General features: G+C 45.3%; 1 protein-coding gene across 1 annotated transcript in view; it reads left to right on the forward strand.

Annotated features, from left to right (window-relative positions):
* Positions 1-25948, forward strand: part of TPCN2 (two pore segment channel 2) — a 35086-nt gene extending 9138 nt beyond the window's left edge. Inside the window, exons 5-25 of the mRNA XM_083164538.1 lie at positions 1447-1563; positions 2515-2621; positions 3233-3305; positions 4510-4609; positions 8783-8848; positions 10591-10655; positions 11202-11305; positions 11546-11627; positions 11731-11817; positions 13650-13769; positions 13938-13997; positions 14089-14217; positions 16402-16451; positions 16701-16800; positions 17659-17730; positions 18762-18835; positions 20268-20361; positions 20439-20521; positions 22375-22456; positions 23133-23224; positions 24896-25948. Coding sequence (XP_083020664.1) covers positions 1447-1563; positions 2515-2621; positions 3233-3305; positions 4510-4609; positions 8783-8848; positions 10591-10655; positions 11202-11305; positions 11546-11627; positions 11731-11817; positions 13650-13769; positions 13938-13997; positions 14089-14217; positions 16402-16451; positions 16701-16800; positions 17659-17730; positions 18762-18835; positions 20268-20361; positions 20439-20521; positions 22375-22456; positions 23133-23224; positions 24896-24974 — 1836 coding nt within the window. The 3' untranslated portion in view covers positions 24975-25948. The remainder of the gene's footprint in view (positions 1-1446; positions 1564-2514; positions 2622-3232; positions 3306-4509; positions 4610-8782; positions 8849-10590; positions 10656-11201; positions 11306-11545; positions 11628-11730; positions 11818-13649; positions 13770-13937; positions 13998-14088; positions 14218-16401; positions 16452-16700; positions 16801-17658; positions 17731-18761; positions 18836-20267; positions 20362-20438; positions 20522-22374; positions 22457-23132; positions 23225-24895) is intronic.
* The last annotated feature ends 216 nt before the right edge of the window (positions 25949-26164 follow it).

Below are 26164 nucleotides of genomic sequence, written 5' to 3' on the forward strand. Positions count from 1 at the left end.
CTGCTGAATGTGCACCATGAGCGGGTCATCCTGGTGTTACCCCGCATAAGGCAGGCATGTCCAAACTATGGCCCTCCAGCTGTTGTGAAACTACAAGTCCCATCATGCCTTGCCACAGTTTTGCTATCAGGGAATGCTAACACTATGGCAAGGCATGCTGGGATGTGTAGTTTCACATGCCTGCTCTAAAGGCCCCCATACATTAGGCCGACTTGTCCTAGGGACAAGTCGGACCCAATTTACCTGCGAGCCGCCCGGCAGCTCCCCGGGAGGCTCACATACAATTTGGCACTTGATGTGCCATTTTTACATGGGATAAATCGCATGCGATTTATCCCATGTAAAAAAAAACCCGGGGAGCTGCAGGGCAGTGAGCAGTAGTGGGGGCGGGCAGCGGCAGTAGTGGGGACGGGCAGCGGTGGTCGTGGCGGCCAGCGGCGGTAGTGGGGGCGGGCAGCGTTTGCGGTGAGCGCAGTGTACTTACACATAGCAGCGGGGACGGGACGCGCAGTGGCGGCTATTATATTTTTAAAATACTTGTCAAATGACCGGCCGCTCTCTGATTGGCTGAGAGCTCTCCGGCCAATCAGAGAGCGGCCGGTCATTTGACAAGTATTTTAAAAATATAATAGCCGCCACTGCGCGTCCCGTCCCCGCCGCTGCTGCTATGTGTAAGTACACTGCGCTCACCGCACACGCCGCCCTTCCCCACCGCCGCTGCCCGCCCCCACCACTGCTGCCGCTGGCCGCCCCCACCACTGCTGCCGCTGGCCGCCCCCACCACCGCTGCCGCTGGCCACCCCCACTACTCCCCCGGTGTCTGTATGCATATGCCTGTCAGGTGGCAGGCATATGCATACAGGGAGGTCGGACGTGATCGTATGTACAGACCGTCCGACCTCCCTGATCCGGTCCGATGCGCACGGGACCGCGCATCGGATCGGATCAAATGTCACATACCTACGATTTTGGGCCGATTTCATCCGATTATCGGCACAAAGTGCCGAAATCGGATGAAATCGTCCCAAAATCGCATAGTGTATGGGGGCCTTAAGTTCTTCCATGCAAAAGTCATTACCCCGATTCCAGTCTGCTTTAGAAGAGACTTATTGACATCTTGCTCCTTGCTAATGAAGTTTGGAAATCTCATTAATCACTTAGGACCAGATGTATCAAGCTTCACAAAGTGATTAAGTGGAAAGTGATAAACAGCCAGCCAATCAGCAACTACCTGACATTTTTCAAACCCAGCCTGTAACATGGCAGGTAGGAGCTGATTGGCTGGCTGTTTATCACTCTGGCCCTTAGTGTATTGTGACACACCCAGAACATGTAACCTTGATGCTATTGGTAAAGGCACTCGTATAAAATACAAAATCAGAAAGTATTTAGATGAATACTTTAAGTTGCAAGAACTTAATTCCACGTTTTCCTGTTTTCTTTTAGAGCTATTTAATTGGCTGGAATGGGTTCATTAAGAACAAGTGGCTCCTCTGCTACATGCTGGCTCTACTGGTCTCCATTGTAGATTGGACGGTGTCTTTGTCCTTCCTGTGTGCAGAGGTAATGTGGGTCGGGCATGTGATGTTGGCTGGTGTCATGTCATATCTATACGCAGACCTCAAGGCAACTGCTTGTAAAGCAGTTTATTGTTTTTTTTAAACTGCGCAATCTTGTCTGCTGCGAAGTGACTCCGGATATTACCACTTTAGCGTGTTAGGTGTGATAATATATCATATTGTGCAAGGATGAGGTCCTTGTGGCTCTGCAATGTATGACCTTTATTAATGTTTTTTGTTATTACCATAAATTACACAATAATCTAAAAACAACACATACAACAGAAAACAAAGATTCCTGAAGTCACAACCGGTTGTGCTTTGTTTTCTTTTTTTTTTTTTATATGTTGTATGTGTTGTTTTTAGATTATTGTGTCATTTATGGTAATAACAAAAAACATTAATAAATGTCATATCAATATTGAAATCCAAACCTGATATTGCGCAGTTCTATCCTTTTTTAGATCAGCATTACAACTTAAATATATAACAACCCCCCCCCCCCCCCAAAAAAAATATTGCAACTTAAAAGGGTGAGTTTGCCCCTAGCAACCAAGCAAATGTTTACATTATATATTTGTCTTTTTTTTTTTTTTTTTGGTCAGTCTGTTTTTATTAGTATATAAGAAATACATGAAGAAAACAAGTGGTCAATGTAACTAGGGTGGAAAATCCCAGGATCGGCGGGATCCCGGGATTTGGCCACGAATTTGCTGGGATTTGAATAATTTCCAGTTTAGACTGTGCATGTGCAGTCTAATGCTGGGCAGCGTCTGAGCACTCGCTTGAGTGGTCGCTGGCGGTACTTCACCTCATAGAGGTGAGGAGTGGTTAGCCTTTTATATGGATGGATGGATATAATTATAGATAGATTCCGTTTTGAACTTATTATGGTTGGCTCTGTTTAGGCGACTGATTGCTGTAAGATTTGTCAGCGTCTCTAATACTTCTACAGGGGGTGAGAATACGGAGACTTCTGCGGCCATTTTTCCTCCTCCAGAATTCTTCTCTTATGAAAAAGACTCTAAAGTGCATTAAGCGAACGCTGCCAGAGATGGGCAGGTAGGTAAACAAGACGTTCAGGGGTAACTAACTGTGGCCATCCAATCGAAAGCTGGCTAAAAATAATATCTGGGTTCTGATTGGATGACCATGACATTCTGCCAATCTGGAACTGGCTCTGTTCTATCATTGTTTCTAATTCTTGCAATATTCCAAGCTCAGGAACTAGCGCGAATGCTGTTCAAAGCGGATTCCAGTGTTTGCATGTGTTTGGTTCCTGCTGAATTGAATAAGTAGCAGGGGTGGGGCTAGATCATTTTTATTTAAAGCGGAATGGTCCCCTTTAACCAGGGCTGGGCAACACCGGCCCTCCAGATGTTAATGAACTACACATCCCATGATGCTTTGCATTAGTTTTGCTATGTGGCCATGCTGAAACTGATGCAAGGCATGCTGGGATGTGTAGTTCATCAACATCTGGAGGGCCGGTGTTGCCCAGCCCTGCCTTTAACTATATAAAAATGACAAGTGGATCAGGCTAGTATTACTGAGCAGTGGTGCTTTTTGTTTAGTTCTGTTCCAGTTCTCACCTATGGGATTGCATGTAAGGAGATCATGTATTGTGCGGTGTCATTGGGAGATGACTAATGCATGGATTTGTTTCCTAACAGCGTGATGCTGCTCCTGGCTCTGCACCTTTGCCTCTTTACCATGTTTGGTATGCTGCTGTTTGCCCATGCAAAGGTAACCCATTGACTAATGATGACGGACATGCACCTTTTACCTCTGATTGACTGGATAACCTAATATCCTCTGGTCATTACCTAATGACAGCTGGGGGTACAGGTGCTGTACGGATGCCTAATTCGGTATGGACGGCAAAGCAAAATCTCTAATTCGCAAAATCATGCTGCACTGCAGGTGGGGCAGATGGAACATGTGCAGAGTGCGTTAGATTTGGGTGGGGTGTGTTCGCACTGATATTGCAGTGCAAAAATAAGGCAGCCAGTATTTACCCTGCACAGAAGCAAAATAACCCACCCCAAGCTAACTCTCTCTCTGCACATGTTACATCTGCCCCACCTGCAGTGCACATAGTTTTGTTCCATTAGCGAAAGACTGCTTTGCGATCCGTGCTGAATTAGACCCCAGATACCGGTGTCCATAAGGAGACTTTCAGCCTTACTTTTTATTTGCCAATTCTGGTGCAGTGTATACGGATCTGACCTCTCCTCTGTCTCCTACCAACGTCTCCCGGTGGACCCGCTGCCTTGTCGCTAACTCAGTGCCGTTGTGTTTGAACCGAGGAGAAATTTTTTTATAATTTTTATTTACTACCAGTTATTTATATAGCGCACACTTATTCCGCAGCGCTTTGCAGAGAATGTCTGGCCAATCACAGCAGTCCCTGACCCAGTGGGATTTACAGTCTATGGGGGTAATTCAGTAGCGCTCGCTTAGCGAGTGGCTTTACGCCACCTGACCGACTGCTCAGTACACGCTACTACAGGGCTTTAGCAAAGTCACAGACAGGAATATTGTCACCTCTAATTTATTCCGTAAAGGCCAAACATGACTTATTATGCAGTGATTGGGAGCGGTCTGCAGACTGCCCATTAATACAACCCCATGTGCTAATACTATAGATGTTTATATAAATACAGTAATACACCGTTTAACATGTATAAATGTTCAAAATTGCTCTTGTTTCTGTATAGGTACAAAAACCTGTCCCTTCTGTTGTTAAGGACTAGGCTCTCCTGTGTGTAAGCATCTGTTCTTCCTTCTTTCTATTCATTGTGCTGTCTTCCATCTCTGTCTGTTTCCTCCACTCTGCACTCTATTAATGATGTCTGTTATTTGCCAAATAAGGAAGCTTCATCCATAACACTGAATGTTACACTATGGGGATATTCCTTCCCCTGACCATGTCTGTGCTCTTGGGCAGGATTCTAAGGTTGACGTTGAGTGGCTGAGATACTTCCGCAACCTGCCAGACTCCCTGACGTCGCTCCTGGTACTACTGACCACTGCCAACAACCCGGACGGTGAGTCCTACTGTCAGTTAGTGTTGTGTTTTTTTAAATCACATAATTGCAAATTACACCACAATGGATCTTTTCAATTTTGTGTCTTCTAATTAGGGATTCCAACACCAAAATCATTTTGTATATTAGGAATTTTGGGATAATCGGGCTCCAACCGAGAGAGTAAGATTTGGGTGGGTTATTTTGTTTCTGTGCAGGGAAAATACTGGCTGTTCTATTCTTGCACTGCAATTTCAGTTTGAATACACCTCACCCAAATCTAACTCTCTCTGCATGTGTTACATCAGCCCCACCTGCAGTGCAGCATGGTTTTATCCATTTGAGAATGGATCAGGTGTGAATAATAGGCATGCCCCTTCGGCCCAGTCCATGTGTTTGGGATCCACGAATACCCAGGATTTCATTTTTATAATCCTGGATATTTTGGGACCCAAAAGCTGTCCAGGGATTGGAATCCTTACTCCTAATGCTAACCAACTTATCTGCAGTTGATTTGAAATTGGTGGAAAAAATCGGCACAAATTTTCCTTTTCTATGTGAGCGCTGCGGTTCCAGCTGGTGACTGTGAGCTGTAGACACATACATTGGTGTATTTACCAAGTAGGCGCCTATGATGGGGTGTTTTGTTAAGCTGCCCACACGAGGGAAGGTCCGTACTTTTTAAAAGTTGTCAGATGACAAACGTCTAACCTTGGACACCAGATTCCCTTGGATGGACTGCCCGCAGTGAACCAGCTCCCATAAAAACGTACATATACCGAGAGCTACTTGCCATTTGGAATACAATATTTTGGACACCACCACCTGCCCACTCTGGGTCTTCCGGGACATAAGCATTCCTCAGTGGCAGAAAACCCAGACCGGTATATGGATGCCCACACTTTCCAAATCCCAGCTCTTCCTGGACTCATCTGTGGACCAGCAATATAGGAACAAGGGGTGTGGTATAAAATCCCGAAGTCATTAGTCAGACGTCGGAATCCCGACTGCACAGCGTGGGGAGCGCAATGAAGCCCCTTGCGGGCTCGCTGCACTCGCCACCTATTTTATTCTCCCTCTATGGGGGTCGTGGATTCTACGAGGGAGCAGTCGGGATTCCGACGTCGGAGTAATGGCGGTCAGGGAGCCGCCCGGCTCCCAGGAACATGTGGGACTTCACCATACCTATATCTGCTTCTATTGTCCTATTTTTAACTCCTATATATGCACTATTGTATATTACTTATTTTTATTTTTATTCTATGTAGCAATTTATATAATAATCGTCATATCAACAATAGAGACGATTGTGTTGTATTAATAAATCCATTTTAATTGTAATACCCAATTGATCATCAGACGTTGTGATCTGAGCCTGCTGTCTTCCCACTTTTGCTACCACAGCACTTGGCAGAATATTCCTGTTGTCTTGTCCTCAGTTTTGTTTTTGAACTTCAGGGAACAAAATTGCTGCAGTCTGCAAAACGTGTAACTTCCTAGAGTGCAGAGGCGTGGAGGATTATACATGTTTAATGGGGGATGTGTATGCGCCGCACTAAAATACCTGTTTTTGTACAAACTATCCAGCTGTCCTCTTCTTGTGCATGTTATTTTTTACATGTTTATACTGTATTTGATAACATTTTGTTTTATTCTTGAAGTGCGGCTTTCTGTAGAGTTTCTCGCCCTGTTTTAAAAATATACGGCCTAATTCCGAACTAATCGCAGGACAAGTGTTGTTTTCAGAATGGGAGTTCGATTTGGGTAGGGGAGGGGGGGGGGGGTGTTCCAACTGAAATCTAAATTGCAGTGTACAAAAAATAAAATAAAGCAGCCAGTGTTTAACCTGCACAGAAACAAAATAACTCCCCCAAATCTAACTCTCTGCACATGTTACATCTGCCCCACCTGCAGTGCAGCATGGTTTTGTCCATTTTGAGAACAAGTTTGTCTTGCGGTCTGAATTATGCCTATAAACTGCACCATCCTACCACTGTGTGCTACAAAGGGGCAATAGCATACAGATCCGTTTCCCTGGAGCTCATACGATAGTCCATCCCATCCTCTGGGCTAGAGGTGATTTCTATAGAGAGTTTTGAGAACTTACTTAGTGAGAAAAGTTCCATACACACTGATCTGCTTTCCCCCTGCGGACGGACGGCTTTGCATAGCGCAGCACTATGCAAAGCCGTCCTCAAAGCCGCTCATCTGCTGGTAATACCAGCAGATGAGAGGCTGTCCCGGCGATGATGCGGGAACGCGCAGCAGCGCTTACCGCTCATTGCCAGTGCATACTCTCTGGATGGCTTTGAGCTGAAAGCTGCTCAAACTTGGTGTTTTGAGCGGCTTTCAGCTCAAAATTGCCCAGTGTGTCTGGGCCTTTAGTGTGGCAGAGTATATTTGCCTTCTTGCTGCTGTTCTGGTAGTGGCAGTGATCATCATTTAGTTCCAGTGAGATGCCGTTTCCACCATCTGAGCTTATTTGATACAGAGTAAGAGAAAAATACTTTATTTCCCCCCCCAGCACACCAAATGGTGTCAGTAACCAGATTTAAATCCCCCAGTACACAGAGAAGCCTTGACAACTGCGTGGGGGCTATATATATCTATCTATCTATCTATCTATCTATCTATCTATGTGTAACCAGGATCTCTGAATTGTATTATTGTGTAGTAATTAAATCTGGTTAATGATACAATTCTGTATGCTGGGGGGGGGGGAACCATATATATTTCTTACTCTGTATTAGCCTCCTTTTCAAGAAGGCATGCTGGGACTTAGGGCCTTATTCTGGTTCACTCTTAGAGGCAAATTCCTTCTTAGCTGGACAAAACCATGTGCACTGCAGGGGGGCAGATGTAACATGTGCAGAGAGAGTTTGATTTGGGCGAGTTATTTTGTTTCTGTGCAGGTTAAATACTGGCTGCTTTATTTTTACACTGCAATATAGATCTCATTTTGAAGAAAAACCCCACCCAAATCTAATTCTCTCTGCACAAGTAACATCTGCCCCCCCTGCAGTGCACATGGTTTTGCCCATTTGAGAAGGATTTTGCCTCTAAGAATGAACTAGAATAAGGCCCATAGTTTCATAAGAGCTGGAGAGCCACAGGTTGCCTACGCCTGTACTAGAGTGCTAATAATTAGTGTTCACTCTATCACCCTGCACCTTTCTTATCTGTATCTTAGTGCCACAATACAGACCAGACTGTGCTAGAAGCATCAGAGCAGAGAGCGACAGGCAGAAAAGAGAAACTGCATAGTTTTTAAAAGTGCATGGCGCTAGAATTAATGTGACTATTGATACAGCCCGGTTCCCCCTTTATGTTTTTTTAAATTAATTTACAACTTAATTGAAGCAGTATCTTGATAAGTTTGGCATTAATAAAGTGGCGTTCTCACTTGTTAGCAGGCGGAATTTCCAATATATTTTTTTTTTTTTTTACTTTTCTTTCTTTCTCGCAAATGTCACAGTGGTATTTTATTTTTAAGACTACGCTTTTCAATTTTTAATAAAATCTTCACATGTCCCCTAGGGTCGGTATCCGGTTGAAGGGTCTACAATGTCTAGATTGACCACCCTTAGTTAAACCCACCTAGTTAGACGCCTACCGATAGGACAATAATGGAAATTAGACACCAGCGTTAGAGCCACGGGAGGGTTTTTCACGTTTTTTTGTCACAGGTCGACTTGTTTTGTACTATCCAAGTGGACATAGTGTGACAAGAGCAGCGAGGCACCGTGCCCAAAGCATGGTAAGCCATGCGAGGGGCCACTGTGCACATATATACAATGTCCGCAGGGGACCCTATGACATTCAGCAACAAAAAAAAACATGAAAAACTAATTTAGACCACCTACCAGGCTCCCATCTATTGCTGGCGCCTAACTTCAGTTACTGTCTATCTAGACTAGGTGGACTATCTTTTAGGCGTCTGACTAGACAGGTTTCGACATGGTGGATCTAGACGGGGTCGGTCTGCTATATCGTAACCCCCTAGGGTCAACCATTAAAAAATGTCATAACCTTTTCCACTAAATCATCTGATTTTACCATCCTCATCCAGTATCTCATGGGACATGAGAACTTTGTGATGTGTCGCACTCTTATCGCGTCGGGGAAAATGTTAAACCTCTGCGTTTGTAAATGTGATATATTAACCTGAATCTTCTTCTCTCCCTCCTATACTAGTTATGCTTCCGGCCTATTCATTCAACAGAGCTTACTCCCTCTTCTTCATCATATTCACCGTGATTGGTGAGTTGTAGCAAAGGTTTGTAGCTTTGTCTGGACCTGCCGTCGCTCGCTTTGTTGCTTGTTTACAGCTCCGTATTGATCAATTAGCCAATCGCTGTATTTAGGGCCCTGGTTTTATTTCAGTTACCGCTCATTAAACCTTCCCTGTACATTTAGTGAAAACGAGGACAACCGACTGATACAGTGTATGGGCTGGTGTGATCACACCATGGCAAATATTCCAGTTGTGAGCGGCTGACTTAGACTGTAATCTCGCCACTCATCCATCTGAGAGCTGTAGAAGTTGTCTTCAATAGAGCGGAAGCTAAACTGTTCTGTCCAACATAATCTAAAGTAGAGTGTCCGCTTAACACGGAACATCTTTGTTACCGTGGGTTACAGCAGGAAATCTCAATTCCGGCTTTAGTGATCTTTAACTCTCTAGTACTAAGCACTTTGTTATTCACACACCTAGATGAACTGTCATGGCAACAGTTGGGATGTTCCTATCTATATATAAAATAATAAATAACCCTCACCTTTTTGAGTTGAAGTACCACCAGGGACCACTAGAGGACACTCAACCGACCAAATGACTTCTTAACAGAAACCAAAATAATCTGTTTCAAACTAGTTGGATATGGAGAGAGGTAGCTGTGAAGACGGGGATTGGAGGTAGGAGCTGATGGTGACCAAGCCGTCATTTTGATTGGCTTTTAACTAGTCGGCTAATCATCATTGCTTTATCCCAAATGATCTCGATCTAGTGTCAGGTCAGATCACCCGTAACATCACATTCTGTTCGCGTAGTAAAAATATTCCAGCTGTCATTTGCTCATCTGTAGACTCGTTCCATTTGTCTGGATATAAAATGGGTCAGAGTATATTCTACACAGCACCATAATATTGGTGTATTTAAATGTGCACTCCTCTAATCCACTCCAGTGTAGGCTGGCTGTTTATACAGAAGGGATACGGTCACTAGGTCGACAAGCATTAAGGTCAACATGACTGATGGTCGACATGGGGAAGGTGGACTGCCAAAAGGTGCCCGAAGCATGACGAGCGCAGCGGTTCTACGTTTCAGTGTCCATGTTGACTGTGACGACGTCCGTCGACCTTCCCCCATGTCTGCATAATCATTGTCGACCTTAATGCATGTCGACATAGTTGCTGTCTATCCAAATGATCCATACCCATACAGAAGTCCGGCTTTTAGTAAAATCATCATATGTTTACTGTATCTCTTGCAACAATATCTCAGAAGTGACATTGCTTGTGTCAACCTTTTTTTCAGTGTTGACCTTGACCATGTCTACTCATGAAAAGTGTCGACCTAGAACCTGTCTACCTATAGATCAGATGCCAACAGTCATACAGCCAATAACCCTGTTGTATATTGGCATACCTGTAATCACTTCAATCAATCCATGGATCAGGGTGGGGCGGGGGTGAGCGGAACACTTGGGAAGCCATACTGTCTGTCCTGTCGGCAGAGAACGGGACGTACAATCAGTACCGGCTACGTTTCCAGCCTCAGTACAGACGTGGTGCATGGCAAGGCTGCATTCGGGATTGTCCTGCTTAAATTGGGACAGCTTCTTTTGCGGTTTAATAACTGTACTTTGTGCTTTATGCTAATTAACCAGGGTCCATGCCAGCCGTAATGTCTGTTTGAAGCTCTTCCTTCAGTTATGTGTTGAAATTGAATTATTGTTGCGTTATTTTGGCTTTTTTATTTTTTACCCGTCTCCACCAAATAGGCAGTCTGATTCTGATGAACTTACTGACGGCCATTATATACAATCAGTTCCGGGGGTATCTCATGGTAAGCATTTTCATCATTTTAGTTACACCTCATCCAGAACTAGGAGCTGAAATAGAATAAAACTATTTCCTTCGCTTGTCTTCCACATCTCCCGGCTAATCCTGCACATTGCGCTTCTACCCCTCTTATTTCATTGGCCGCCCTTCCATTCATTTTGCTCTTTTTACATTTCTTTGTTAAAATTCTGTAGAGTTTACCCTTCCTTCCAGCTCAAATTACACACAGGCGTTTGCATTCTGCTGGGGACTCCAACTGGCGAGAGCAGGAGGGCATGGCAATGAGATTTGCATCGTCAAACCCCGCCCCTTTCACTTGACATGAGGGCGGGGTCCGGGGTTGGGTTGTGTCATGCTCTCCCAGGAGTTGGGGAGAATTCTCTGAAATTCAGGGGTCTACCAAACCTTCCTGGAGCGTTGGTATAAAGGTGATTGTGGGTGTATTGACGTGGTGTCATGTATCTAATCTGATTGGATGTTGCAGAAGGAATCCAGTGATGGTAACATAAGTTATGCGTCATTTCTTCTCGTTTTGCGTCTTCCCCTTCAGAAATCTGTGCAGGCCTCATTGCTTAGGCGGCGGCTGGGATTTCGAGCAGCGTTTGAAGTCCTTTCATTCTACAGGGAAATCTCATTTCAGAATTCTTACCAGGAGTAAGGATGATATTATTATTTATTATTATTAATGTTGTCATTATTTGCTATATGTATGGTGAGTTGCAAAGGACTTTCCAGTTTATTATCCACTATACAAAACATGGACTTTTACCGATAATACTGCCGGTCAGTGGTCCCTCCCCTAGAACTTCTTAATTTTCCTGCCCCTAATCAGTAAAATTGGGTCCCCCCCCCAATAATTCGGTAATTAGTCATTCTTTCCTTCCTTTTATTTAGGGCCTGTATAGACTGTGAAACATTCATTAAAGTTCTGCAAAATGTCAAAATGGACGCCTACTGCAAAATGGTCATCATGGAGGTAAAGGCCGGGTGGAGGATGAGGAACCTTTTTTTGCTGAATACATTTTATTACGGACTCATTCTTTCCAAATGTCTACAGATTTCCCTTTATGCCTTTCCAGAAAGTCCGGTCCTGCTCCGGCGGAGTGATCTCGGCAGAGATGTTCCAGAAGTTGTTTGATGAGCTTGATAAGGATCCGGTCAGACAGGTATCATGTATCTACCAACCGCGTTTATGTTTATTCTATCCTGTGCAAGTGAGGCGCGGACAGCAAACTGCAGATTCTGATCATTCGCTGTATTCACAGCTTTTTGTTTTATATGAGTCGTTTTTGAAATGCAGCGCTCAAGGCAGCCCGACTGTCCAGGTTTTAGGGATATCTCTGCTTAGGCACAGGTAACTTAAGTAGTACCTCAGTCAGTTGGATTATTATTATTATAATTTTATTTATAAGGCGCCACAAGTGTTTCGCAGCACCGTACACAGGAACAGTACAGGGAGACAAAACTTAGCATTACATTGAATAAATAACCAACATAGAGTACAGGTAAAAAGAGCACCACAGTTCAATACACAGTACAGATAAGATGTAAGTAGTGAGGACTCGATCAACGTACTACTAGGGGCTGGTGGCCAATGATGGAGATGAGTATGCAGACGAAGATGGTCGCTGAGTGTTGGAGTATAGGAGAGCTGTGAGTGACATGTGAAGAGAAAAGGGCCCTGCTCGGAGGAGCTTACAATCTAGTAGGAAGGGGAGACAGACAGATTACATGAGGTGCAAGCAAGTGGGCGGTGGCTTGATAGCTGGCAGAAATGGTTAAGGCATGAGGCAGCCGTTCGGAGGACCAGCTTCAGGACTGAGTTATGCAGTGGAAGGGTACGCTTTGATGGATAGGTGAGTTTTCAGTGCCCGTTTGAAGCTTTGCAAGGTCGGGGAGAGTCTAATGGAGCGAGGGAGTGCGTTCCACTGAAGGGGTGCAGCACGGGCAAAGTCCTGTACTCTAGCGTGGGAAGCAGTGATCAGGGTGGAGGAGAGACGACAGTCGTCAGCCGACCGTAGAGGGCGGGAGGGTGTATGAATGGAGATGAGGTTAGAGATATATGGAGCAATGGAATTAGAGATGGCCCTGTATGTGAGTGTGAGGTGTTTGAAGAGGATTCTGTAGGGGAATGGAACCAGTGCAGATTTTGTTGAAGGGGAGTAGCAGAATTAGAGCGGCGGGAGAGGAAGATAAGCCTGGTTGCAGCATTGAGGACAGATTGGAGAGGAGCCAGTTGGGATTGAGCGAGGCCGGTGAGGAGAGCATTGCAGTAGTCAAGCCGTGAGATGACCAGTGAGTGGATGATCAGCTTAGTTGCACTCTGTGAGAGAAAGGGCCTGATGCGAGCAATGTTGCGTAACTGGAACCGGCAAGAATGGGCCAGAGCTTGGATGTGGGGTGCAAATAAGAGATCCCGACAGTCAAAACCCCGACACTTGGGGGTCCTGCCGGCCACTAGCTATTCTCCCTCGTGGGGGTCCACAACCCCAATAGAGGGGCTTTGTTGCGCTCGCCCCGCTGTCTGAGTTCGGGCAGTTGGGATCCTGACGTCGGGCTAATGACTGTCGGGACCTTATACCACACCCGGAGACCGTGGCACAGAGGCCAATGTTCTGTAGTGTGCGGCGGAGGAGAGGGTGATCCACAGTGTCAAAGGCAGCAGAGAGGTCCAGAAGGATAAGGAGAGAGAAGTGGCCCCTGGATTTGGCTGACAGCAGGTCATTGGGGACTTTCACCAGGGATTATACCATCTGTGTGCAAGCAGGGATATCCCTTAAACCCGGACTTGTTGGGGTGGCTTGAGGCATGCGTCTGGAAACCACTGGGTTACTCCTTAGTAAATTATGTTACATGTCCGTTTTGTTGCCTAAAATATCAGATCTGTAATAGTAATTATTAGTAGCCATTTGAAGGCCGGCACCACTGGTGTCTATCACTGGCGTTGGGCTACTGAATTCTATACATGTCTGAATTTCTGAGTAATGTTTATTTTCAGCACCCACCACAACCTGCGTATCAGTCCCCGTTCCTGCGAGTCCTGCAAATCATCGGCAGCCATCGATACTTTGACTACCTGGGGAACTTCGTAGCTCTGGCCAATCTTCTCTCTATCTGTGTGAGTGGCACTGATTGGATACTATATACTTTATCTTCTGCTGACTTTGTACTCCTGTCCATACACTGTTGCCAGATGCTTTACGCCAGGGGTGGGGGGAAACTGTGGCACTCCAGCTGCTTTTGTTGGATGACTAGACATGGGTGATATCTTCTGATTTCCTCCCAGGTTGTCTTGATGGTAGATGCAGACAAATCTGGGAGTGACCGAGATGACTTCTCATTGGGCGTGAGTATTTTAGCGTCTCGTAGTATTTGCAGAGTTTTTTTATTGTAGCTCTGTGCTCAGTGTAACCGTTCCCTCTTTATCTTTTAAACAGGCCATAAACTGCTTCTTCATTCTGTACTACCTCCTCGAAATGTCACTGAAAGTCTTCTCGCTGGGATTCAAAGGCTACATCTCATACAACAGCAACATTTTTGATGGATTCCTTACGTTCGTTCTACTGGTAGGGCACTTGCTGGATGTTCTTTCGCCTTATGCTTCTGGAATTTGTGGGGTTTTTCTTTGTTTTACCTTCCGGCTGCCAATTGGGATATTGGGTGGGGAGGGCAAACCGATTTCAAAGTCTACCAACGGTCCACCTTTTCCAAGTCCCCTAGCTGGTGCACAGCTGTAGTCTTTACTAACGGTCACATTCCCCAGATCACCTAGCTGGTGCACAGCTGTAGTCATTACTAACTGTCACATTTCCCAGATCACCTAGCTGGTGCACAGCTGTAGTCATTACTAACTGTCACATTCCCCAAATCACCTAGCTGGAGCACAGCTGTAGTCATTACTAACTGTCACATTCCCCAGATCACCTAGCTGGTGCACAGCTGTAGTCATTACTAACTGTCACATTTCCCAGATCACCTAGCTGGTGCACAGCTGTAGTCATTACTAACTGTCACATTTCCCAGATCACCTAACTGGTGCACAGCTGTAGTCATTACTAACGGTCACATTCCCCAGATCACCTAGCTGGTGCACAGCTGTAGTCTTTACTAACGGTCACATTCCCCAGATCACCTAGCTGGTGCACAGCTGTAGTCATTACTAATGGTCACATTTCCCAGATCACCTAGCTGGTGCACAGCTGTAGTCATTAGTAACTGTCACATTCCCCAGATCACCTAGCTGGTGCACAGCTGTAGTCATTACTAACTGTCACATTTCCCAGATCACCTAGCTGGTGCACAGCTGTAGTCATTACTAACTGTCACATTTTCAAACCTGCTGCATTCATTCCTACTATAGATCCACAGGCTGCCTGATATGTATGAACTGTTGGTAGATCTTGAGGACAGGTTTGGCCACCCCTGCCATGGTCATAACACTGAAGGATACCTCCCGATGGAGCTTCCAGGTGACTGGGATTGGGAAGGGGGTTTAGGGCTGCTGAGTATTAGACAGCTCTTCCCTTCCCCGGGGTTGAGTCTATACATCCTCCATGGCTGTGAAGTTGGCAGTCTGTCCTTCCTTTCCATTAGCAGCTGTGGGAAGTGCACCCAGGAGTTGGCCCGGAGGTACTGTATTAGACAGTGGCAACATTTTGGCTGTTCCAGATTTCACTGCAATTCACCTTATGCCCAGTCAAGGCTGGATGCCCTGTGCTTGGCTGTTTAGGCAGAGGACCAAGGCCGAGGTTGCTCGGAATACACCCTTTCATGTCCTGGGGTGCAATGCTGATCCAGGTTATTACAGAGCTTCTACAGATTGCCATACGAGCTGGTGGTGGCTGGTCACCTGGTGGACATGGTGGACCAAGTCTGAGCTTCTGTGTGAGAACCAGGCATGGGGTCTACAGCTGACTGGGGCCATGGGGCTGCTGCAGTAAGGACACTGGAGCTCTGGTGCCGGTCATAGGAGGCTGCTTACTGGACGTGGGGGCAGATTTATGAAGCCTGGTGATAACGCAGCAGCCAAACAGCTGCTGTCAGGTTATTAGCTGATGGCCTCAGAAAGACTCTTCCAAGAAGGGATTTCACCGCAATGTTTTGCCTTTCTGATTTTAAACCCACTGTGTTAGCAACATATAAGTGATAATGGGCCTTATTCTGGCTGACTTGCAAGACTGCGAATTTTGCAGCATTGCGAGTCCACCAAACGCCCCCCCCCCCCCCCCTCGCACACTGCGATCCCTTGCAGGCATGCAAATGGATGTTTCTGTTTCACAGCTTACATGCGGGGAGGAAATGAATGTTTTCCCCAGCGCTGTCAGACGTAAGACACCCCTGTGGTGTCTAACATCTGCAAGCACCCTATGTTGTAAGCAGGCGGGCAGATGACATCCGCTAATGTCAGCTGCCCGTTCCTCTCACCCGCGTCCTCACCGAATCTCCATGAGAATGGCCAGTGTTTTCATGGGAACGCCCATGAAACGCCGGGTGTTCCCATGGGAGTGACCACGCGCCCCCGCCCGCAGCGCTGTGTGTGTGAGCGCCTGGTGAATAATCAATTCTCTGTGGCCACTCGCATTAAGCGGCTGTACATGCGCATAACGGTTTATGTGCACACGCAGTCGCACACCTGCATAAACACGCAGGGGAACGCAGGGACCAGAATAAGGTCCTATGTTTCCTTCATGATACCGCGTCCCAGAAACGATCATAGATAATCTTCATAGATAAATACTGTTCTGTTGCAGGTCTTGGAAATCGCTACCTTCATACAATACAGTTTCCCCCATCCCGGCTGGTACGTCCTTTTTTTTTATTTTTTGATCATTTATTTGTATGGTGTCCTACATGGAAATGGCCACATTATGTTATTTATTTTATTTGAACCATTCGTTTATATTATAATTGCCGGAGCAAACATTGTCCAACCCTTAACATAATGCTGCAGCAGAAAGACGGAACCAAAGTGTGTGTGTGTGTGTGTTTATGTGTGTTTGTGTGTGTTCTAATGTCTTGGAATTGTATCTCTGTTCTCTGTGTATTACAGGAAGCCAGACATGCAGGGGCTGCTGTCTCTCTGGGAGATGGTCCGACTCGTCAATATGTTTATTGTGTTCCGATTTCTGAGAATCATCCCTAACATGAAGGTGTGTAGGACGTGTAAGGTTGGTCTTATAGGGTGGGATGTATTAATATACATCGCCGCCCTTCACCACGCACCCGCTGCGATGCCAGCGCATATGTACTAACATATGCGACTGGCATCGCCGTGATATCTGTACTGTGGGGTGTGGGAGGTCTCTGTCACCTCCCAGCCGCCTACTGCTCCCCTGCAGCCGGGACAGCTCAGCGTGGCTGTCCCCGGCACCTCCTCCTCCCCCTGCAGCCGGAAGGACGCCCGGCTGCGTTGCTAGGGGTAGGAAGGGCTTACCTTCCGGGGTCCAGGAGGACCTGCAAGAAGGTAAGCTGGAGGGAGGGGGAGAGAGGGGCCGGCGAGGCAGCGGGGTTGCGGCGGAGGCGCCGGGCTGCGAAAAGAAGCCCATAGGCTTCTATAGGGTATCGCCACCAAAAGGTGGCGATACCCTACTATGCGGTATCGGTGTGGACGGGTTTTAATACATGAGAAAATGCGGTAAAATAGGTTTTTTTTTTTTTTTTAGCTTAATTCATCTCGCCCATAGTGTGTAATATACATCCTGCTGCAGCAATTTATCTAGTATTGCTGTAATATAATAATCTGAAACAATGTATTGGTGTTTTGCTGTATTATTCATATACTATGAACCACACACACTGAACAGGTGGGGTCACAGCCCACCAACGTCCCTATTGGGGTCTGTGCTGCCCCCTCAGCATTGCTATCAGTGGTGTGGACAGCTGAAGTCCCGTCACCCCCCCCCCCCCTCCCCTCCCCTCCACAAGCTCTCTCTTCAATGTGCTCTGGACAAGCGCACAGTGTCCTGCAATCTCTGAAATGTAGTAATGATGATGTCTCCTTGCCGCAGATGATGGCGTTGGTGGCCGGCACATTGCTGGACCTAGTGAAGAATTTACGGGCGTTTGCCGGAATCCTCGTGGTAAGGATCTTTTTATACACATTTCCTGATCACATGAGAACATTGCTTGTACTGCTTCTCATGCATTATTAATCCAAGTAGAATATGAACCCTCTGTAATAATCACATGGGTTACACTTTAGGGAAGTGGTTACCAAAACCAAAAAATGTAATCCCAGCCCCCTGATAAAGATGCTACTGTTACTTAAGGCCTTACGTCTTAGCCTGAGACAGGCAGCTGATGTATATATTACACCTGGTAAGGTGATAAAGTGGAAGGTGATAACACACCAGCCAATCAGCTGTGTTTGAAAAATGACTGTTGGAAGTTGATTGGCTGGTGCGTTATCCCCTCCCACTTTATCTCTTCACCAGGCCTAATCCAACTGCCCCATTAAGATTTTTTGGTACTTATGTAGTATCTGGGCTGCCGATTTCTAAATCGGGTCGGATCGGGAGATCGCATCGCATGCGACCATGCGATTCGATGCGATGCGATGCGATGACCCGATTTTTCCATAGGAATCAATGTTAAAATGGACTGAGTCCATTTTAACATGGAATTCAATGGGAAAAATGGGTCCTTTTCATACCCCTACTATCCAAGTGGGCATGGAGTTGGATATAAACCTGTGGCGAGCGTAGCGAGCCACCGAGCCCGAAGCGTGGCGAGCGGACGAATACCGTCCCCTCGCGGGGCTCGCTTCGCTCGCCACGCTTCGGGCTCGGTGGCTCGCTACGCTCGCCACAGGTTTATATCCAACTCCATGCCCACTTGGATAGTAGGGGTATGAAAAGGACCCATTTTTCCATAGGAATCATTTTAACATTGATTCCTATGGAAAAATCGGGTCATCGCATCCGATATCGGATGCGATGCGATATCGCATCGCATCGCATCTGATTGTATGCCTTAACTTAAGGCATACAATCAAAAAATCGGCAGCCCAGATACTACATAAGTACCGATTTTTCTATGTTACTTTATTGAACAATGCGACAGTAATTTACCAGGTAACTGCCAAATATTTGCTATATCTGTGTCCGTTTAGGTGGTCTACTACGTCTTTGCCATCCTTGGTATTGACCTATTCAAGGGAGCCATCCCTAACCCCAGGAATGCCAGGTAGGTGCATGCAAGGTTTGGAGCCTTACAGTAATTCATACTAGCAATGAAAGCAGATTATTATTTGCATTCAATTCATGGCTAGGAAACGGGTATTGTGTCTTTAATACCTTCACATCGATTATTATTGGAAGTGTTCTAAGTCAATGTAACTCTACGCATGTATGTGAGGATTGTGGGCTGACGGTATTTACAGATGGGAGGGCTTGCATTGGTTTTCAGTTCATTTTGAGGGTATGGGTCATGAAGGTCGACATACATGAAATAGGTTGACACAAGCATCAGGCCGACAATAGTAAAGTCAACAGTCAAAAGGTTTTTTCACTTTTTTTGTCCCAAATGTCAATATGGACACCGCCTAGGTGTACCACGTCCCCTCGCATCACTCGCCGTGCTTCGGGCCTAATTGGAAAACTGTATTCCCCAAAAAAACGATGTTGAAGGCAAAATCATGAAAACGATAAAAACCAGAAAATGTGTGGACAGTGGCCAGGTAGCTGCATGGGAAACATGTTCTACCAAAGCCCCATGTCTCACCGCCCCGGAGGTTGCCAACCGCCCTGGTGGAATGCTCAGACACCGCATTAGAATACGACCGATCGTTTGATCACTGATGCACAATAGTCTGTTTTGTGGTTGGCAAACTATATTTCTGTGTGTCATAAAGAACAAGCAGAGAATCTGTGCGGCGGACTCCACAGGCACTTAAAGTACATCGGCATGCTGGGGTGGCGGGGGGAGGAGCTTAGGGTTAATGTTTAAGTGCCAGCTCCATCTGTCCCAACCTACAACCCCGTGCTCCAGTGTCCCCCAGCCCTGATGAAAGGCGTTTTCCATGTGTGCACTAGCAGTGAGGAAAAGTGTTTATTTCTGGTCTTCTGTATTTGACACGCCGCCACAATCCCGCTAATGTGACCACTTCCATCATTGACGTCCCTCACGTTACAGCACTGATCTGTGCAAAGTTTTGACTTCTTAATGAGATGGTTTATTATCCGTATAAATAAAAGGCTATCAACTCCATACCTTTTTATGAGGTGAAGTACCGCCAGTGACCACTAGAGGCCCCTCGAAGGACCAAATTACTCCTTTGTGTGCTAAAAGATGTTATAACAGAAAGTGAAAGCAATTATGGCATGGGCACTGATCTGTTTCAAACTTACTGGATATGGAGAGAGGGAGCTGTGAAGACTAGAGGTAGGATCAGATAGAGACTGGGGGTGGGGAGGAGAGCTTGTGGGTTAAAAACTGTCACAGCTCAAAGTGAAAGTAAAAACAGATGTGAAAGTACATTGCAGAAGCTGTCATTTTGACGGGCCTTTGTATAGTACCAGTACACAATAAGCTAATACAGTTTATTCTCTTTATTAGTGATGGTACATGATGTGCATAGGTAAATTCTAAGCTGCCCATTTCCCACCTGTGTGCTTAGTACTCCGAGCAACAGAAGCTCCGGCAATGAGACGCTGACGTGCGGAACCTTCGAGCAGTTGGAATATTGGCCAAACAACTTTGATGACTTTGCAGTAAGTGCTGGTCCCGTTTATGTAGTAACTGTCCCAGTACCATGTGATTTGATGTGTCCTCCCTTCCCGTGTCACAGGCCGCCCTGGTGACCTTATGGGACGTGATGGTGGTGAATAACTGGCAGGTCTTCCTGGATGCCTTCTCCAGATACACAAACCCGTGAGTGGTGCCGATCGCTGTATTCTTTCTGTATAATGTACTAAATGCAGGATAAGGTTGTGCTGCCTGCGCCCACAGATACTGCGTATGTTTAATAAATAAGTGATTTCCGTGTGCCAAAGGAGAACCATAGTTGTATTTTCTATCTACAAATGATAGTAAATACTGTATAATGCTAAAAAATGCAAAATTATGCACTTGGGACTCAAAAACCCAAAGGCTCAATATAGTATCAAGGGTACTATAATGGAAACTACTGAGGAGGAAAGAGATCTAGGAGTCACTATTTCAAGTGACTTAAAGGCAGGGAGGCAATGTAACAAAGCAATGAGGAAGGCTAGTCAGATGCTTGGTTGCATAGGGAGAGGAATCAGTAGCAGAAAAAAAGACGTAATAATGCCACTTTATAGGTCATTGGTACGACCTCATCTGGAATACTGTGTCCAGTTCTGGAGGCCATATCTTCAGAAGGATATAAATACATTGGAGAGTGTACAAAGAAGGGCAACTAAAATGGTTCATGGCCTACATCACAAAACGTACCAGGAAAGACTAAAAGATCTTAACATGTATAGTTTGGAGCAGAGAAGGGAAAGGGGGGACATGATAGAAATCTTCAAATATATCAAGGGTTTTAACATAGTACAGGTGGGAAATTTTCTTCAAAGGAAAACAAGTAATAAAACACGAGGACATGCACTGAAACTGGAGGGAGGTAGGTTCAGGGGAAATGTTAGAAAGAATTACTTCACAGAAAGGGTAGTGGATAAGTGGAATAGCCTCCCATCAGAGGTGGTAGAGGCTAAGACAGTAGAACAATTTAAACATGCTTGGGATAGGCATATGAATATCCTTACAAAGAAATAAGGATTAAAAAGGGTTGAGTTTACCTGAAGGGTAAAAAAGGGGCAGACTAGATGGGCCAAATGGTTCTTATCTGCCGTCAAATTCTATGTTTCTATGTTTCTATATGTACAGGCAGCGGTGCCATTTTTATTTTTATTAATCTCTAAAAATAAAAAAAACAGGCTGCCGCCCCTTTTCTAATTTTAGCGACCGCTGCCGCTAGCCTGGGACCCGTTCCTGACCGCTGCTGTCACCTAATGTTTTCGAACGGTAGCTGCACGGTTATGGTGTAGAGGATCAATGATGTCTATATTGACAATCGCCATTAATGGACGAATTAGATGCCTAAACAGTCGACAGCCTCTAGATCCACCGTAAAAAAAACAGTGAAGCAAACCAAAGGTCGACGGGAACTTGGTTGACACAAGATTTTTCATGTTTTTTTGTCGACCTAGTTGGACATGGACACTGTATACCGTAAGTGTACATTGTCCCCTCCGATGGCTCGCTGCATTCGGCGCACTACAGTATTTTATTCTCCCTCTATGATAGTAAACTATGAACAAGTCCATTAAAGCAACAAAATATCATGTCAACCTTCTGTTACTATACGTCTAGATGCTGTCGACTACATGATTGTTCTTTTAGTATAAATAAATACAAATACCGCCAAGTCGGCAAGTCAGTTCATTGAAGTTAAATATTGCACCCAAAAAAAAAAGAACAGTCACAGATTTGTAGTGTATATTTTGAGGATCTCACAGCAACGTTGGCACTCAATTGGTTAAATATTACTAACGAACAAATCTATTTATACAACAAGTTTACTGGTACATCCAACGTTTCAGTAAGTGAGACACACTTTCATCAGCAGTTACATTTTTTATGGAGACATCGGATGAATCCATTTTTGTTTTCACGTTTTATGTTATTGCATGGGTTTTTTTTTCCCCGTAGTTTATACAGTATTTTAAACCATTAGGCTATGTCTTTCTTTCTGTTTTTAGATGGTCCAAGCTGTACTTTGTGGCGTGGTGGCTGGTCTCCTCCGTGGTCTGGGTGAATTTATTTGTAGCACTGATTCTAGAGGTAAGCCGAGGCCTCTACAGTGGAAGACCGCCTGTTCTCCTATCAGACAACTGTGCGCACCCCAACTTACATGATCAATATATATGTATACATCACACTGAGGGCCTGATTCAGCAAGGGTTCGCTAAGCAGCGGTCGTTTGCTGACTAGCGAACCCTTGAAACGCCGCCCGGCAGAACATCCACCCTGTAATGCAGTTGAATGCCCTCGGTTCCATGCGAGGGGATGTACGAGAACACATCCCCTGGCCCGCCACCATCGATTGGTTTCTATCTCCATCGGTATCCGCTGACGTCACGCCCATCGTTTTTCATGGGGACACCGAAAAAACGCTGCGCTCTGGCCCCTGCTGGTCCCCTCCCCTGCTCGTGGAAACGCCTCGGCAACTGTGATCCACTGGGGACCGACCAGTACTGGATCACCCCGAGTAATGGTGGATCCTTGTTGCTGGTCTATGAAGTGGGAGCTACCGTACTGTTTTTGAATGAATATTCATTTTAATTTTGCTTTAGCGCAAAGCAACTTATCACATAGTCCCTGTTAGTTGTATATTTACATTTGTGCACAGTTACTCGTGCACCCGTTATTATACATTTTCTTTTAGATACTTCGGAACAAACCGTACAAACAAAATAACACTTTGTACAAAACAAATAATGTTACATGTATGTTCTAGAACTTCATCCACAAATGGGATCGCAGTTACCGCCACTCGCTCTCTGCAGCTCAGCAAGTAGACTACCACATGACCGTTCAGCTCATGTTCAGGTGAGGAGCCCTGGGGTGACCATTACATGTGTGTTACATACGTGATGTGTGTGTTTCTGTCATCCATGCAATTTGAAAGGGCTTAAAGTCTCCCTTGAGGCAGATTCTCCATTGGGAGAAAAGCATAAACCACAAATAACCATGGTAAAACCATGCTACATTTGTGGACTACATGCAAAAGCAGCCAGTATTTACCCTGCATTCAAAGAAAATAAGTGTATTTGCTCTCTTTTGTACTGCAGAATGGTTTTCCCAGGTGAAACGTTACTTTCTTGTTTGTGGCATTGAGCCCTACTCCAAACCAAGCGCGACAGGAATAACAAATATATGTTTATTACAATAAAAATACCAGTTAGCGTGAAACTACAGGTCTGGGCTAAAAACGCTGGTCCCATCAAGACTGTGGCGAACTGTCCGTGCAGTGCAGTTCAGCTTCTTGATCATTGTTTATCATTTCCATTCCTGATGAAGGGTTACCAAGAATCCAGAATCCTGGCGCTATTCCTGTGCGGTAGAACGTTTACTCCGTTTTCTACTTTTCCTCAACTTTGAGTCTTCGTTCACTTATCGGGGATATCCGCAATAAGCAGCTGTCAAAGCCGCAATAACACATGGGATCCGGAACTTATCCTGGCTCCCATGTATTATCGTGCGATCGCCGGTCCTTTCTCGGATGATAAAAACGGATATTGGATATTGCGTTATTGACCATCTGTGTTTTGGCGTGGCAGGTTTATGTGGTACGATTCGAGGTCGCGTGATTTGTGCCCATCTCTGCGCTCCTCCCTGATAAAAGTAGCTCATTCATATTGGTTACGGTGTAGGTGGTCAACCACTAATAGACCACACCTGAAACCGGTCGGCATTGACAGAAGGTCGACACAAACTTAAGGTGGACATGGTTGACATGAGCTTTTCATGTTTTTGCTGCATATGTCGATATGGACATCATGTAAATGTACCGAGTCCCCTCACACGCCACGCTGCACACACCATGCTTCGGGCGCGGTGCCTCGCTGCGCCCAGGACAGTATTATATGCCCACTCTATGCCCAATTTTCAGGTGTCAACTTAGTCACTGTTGACCATTCGTGGTCGACCTAGTGACTGTCAACAATGATATATACAATAACCCAAAGCATGTTTGGGGAACATTAATTGGTCGTCCATGTGCTCAGGTGTCGACATTTACATTAAAAACCTGAAATACAATTGTCGACTTTTTTGTCTGTTGACCTTTTAGTGTTGACATTATGACTGTCTACTTCAGGCATGGCCAAACTTTGGCCCTCCAGCTGTTGTGAGACTACAAGTCCCATCATGCCTTGCCACAGTTTTGATATTAGGGAATGCTAAACCTATGGCAAGGCATGCTGGGTAGTGTAGTTTTACAACAGCTGAAGGGCCACAGTTTGGACATGCCTGGTCTACTTTCCCCCTTTATACCATAACTGTAGATGTCCGGGGTCTGTGATGCCTGCTGTTATTCTCAGTAACCCTTTCCTACTAGTCCCGACTGTTCACTTTAGGGTTATTCAGAAGATCCAAAATGGTCTGAAACGCGTTTCTCCAACGTTAAACCTAATATGTGCAGAATCTTCTAATAGATTTTAGCTAGTTTGCTGGCGTATATAATGTGTGACCTACAGTATGTCTTGTTTGTACAAACAGGGACTATTTGGAAGAACCAACAGACGAGGAGCTATTGGACCGGTTACACCACCACCCGCACCTCCACCTCTCTAGATGACCCCCACTTTGTAGAGACTATTTTAATCAGGAATCGATCACTACGCTGCGATGCCAAAAGCCACCTTGCTGCTTTTATAGACCTGAAAACCACTGATTCAGTCCGAATCTGTTATCGCTACTCTGCTCTGGCGAGCCGCCATCCCTGATTGCAGAGTGGGCGTCCGCTCCCAGTCAAAGATCTGCCGCCTTCTCATTACTACAGACCATAAAATAGCCGCTGTCCATGTGCGTGAAGAGGACGCTTTAAGGACTTTTTTAGAATTGTATCTTAGTCCAGATTACTCTCCGATTTGGATAAATGATTTATCTGACCGTAAATTTGGGATTCCGTTCAGTATTCGGCTGAACCCTAGGGATATTTATCAAGATTTAGATCCAGCCAGAATCTGCGAAACGCGTCCGTACCCTTGTTCCCCCAAGGACACAAGGCCGTCTCCCAAGACCCAACCGTACAAACAAACGTTTCTCATTTCGGTCTTTTCATTTTAATAAACAGATCACAGGCCTCAGATTTAGGTCGTTACATGGACAAAGCTTTGGTGAAATAATGATATTTTTAGTTGAAGGTGACACGTTTTACCTTGACTGATTACAATGCATTAAGAATATTTAATATTTATGTCCATGCGGAGCGCTTAACGCTCTGTTTTTTAGTTCTTTTATCGTCTCTCACAAAATGACGTCGGGAAATAGACGCACTCGGGCAGATTGCCCTCTCAGCACTTTTTGTTTTCTTGCTTAATTTTAAAGGATAAACTTTAATACGGAAGGGTGTGATTACAATGGAAGCCAAAGAGTTAGTGCTAGAAGAGTTTTGTATTGTTATAACTTATTGCACAAAGGGATAGTTTGGGCGTTCTGCATCCTCCTGTACCACTGATGTCATTGTGACAGAATCTAGTTTTTTTTATTTTTTGGGATAAATAAATATTTTCGACAAAATCCGTTCTCTCCTATGTTTTTTAACGTGTGGTTTCCGTAAATTTACGGCGAAGAGCTCGACAACAAACCATCAACATGCGAATGGCGGACAGTTTCGCAAAAGCAACATGAAAATGGTAAATATAAGAGGGTGACACAATATCATCTTTTGTTTGTTTTTTTTGGGTGGGATTTTTTTTTAATGTTTCACCGTATTGGAGCCAAATTGGAGTAAACGTGTTCCCTCGAGGGCTTGTCTTCCTCCTC

This window comes from Crinia signifera, chromosome 11, assembly GCF_055691185.1.
Source record: "Crinia signifera chromosome 11, ASM5569118v1, whole genome shotgun sequence".
Lineage (NCBI taxonomy): Eukaryota > Metazoa > Chordata > Amphibia > Anura > Myobatrachidae > Crinia > Crinia signifera.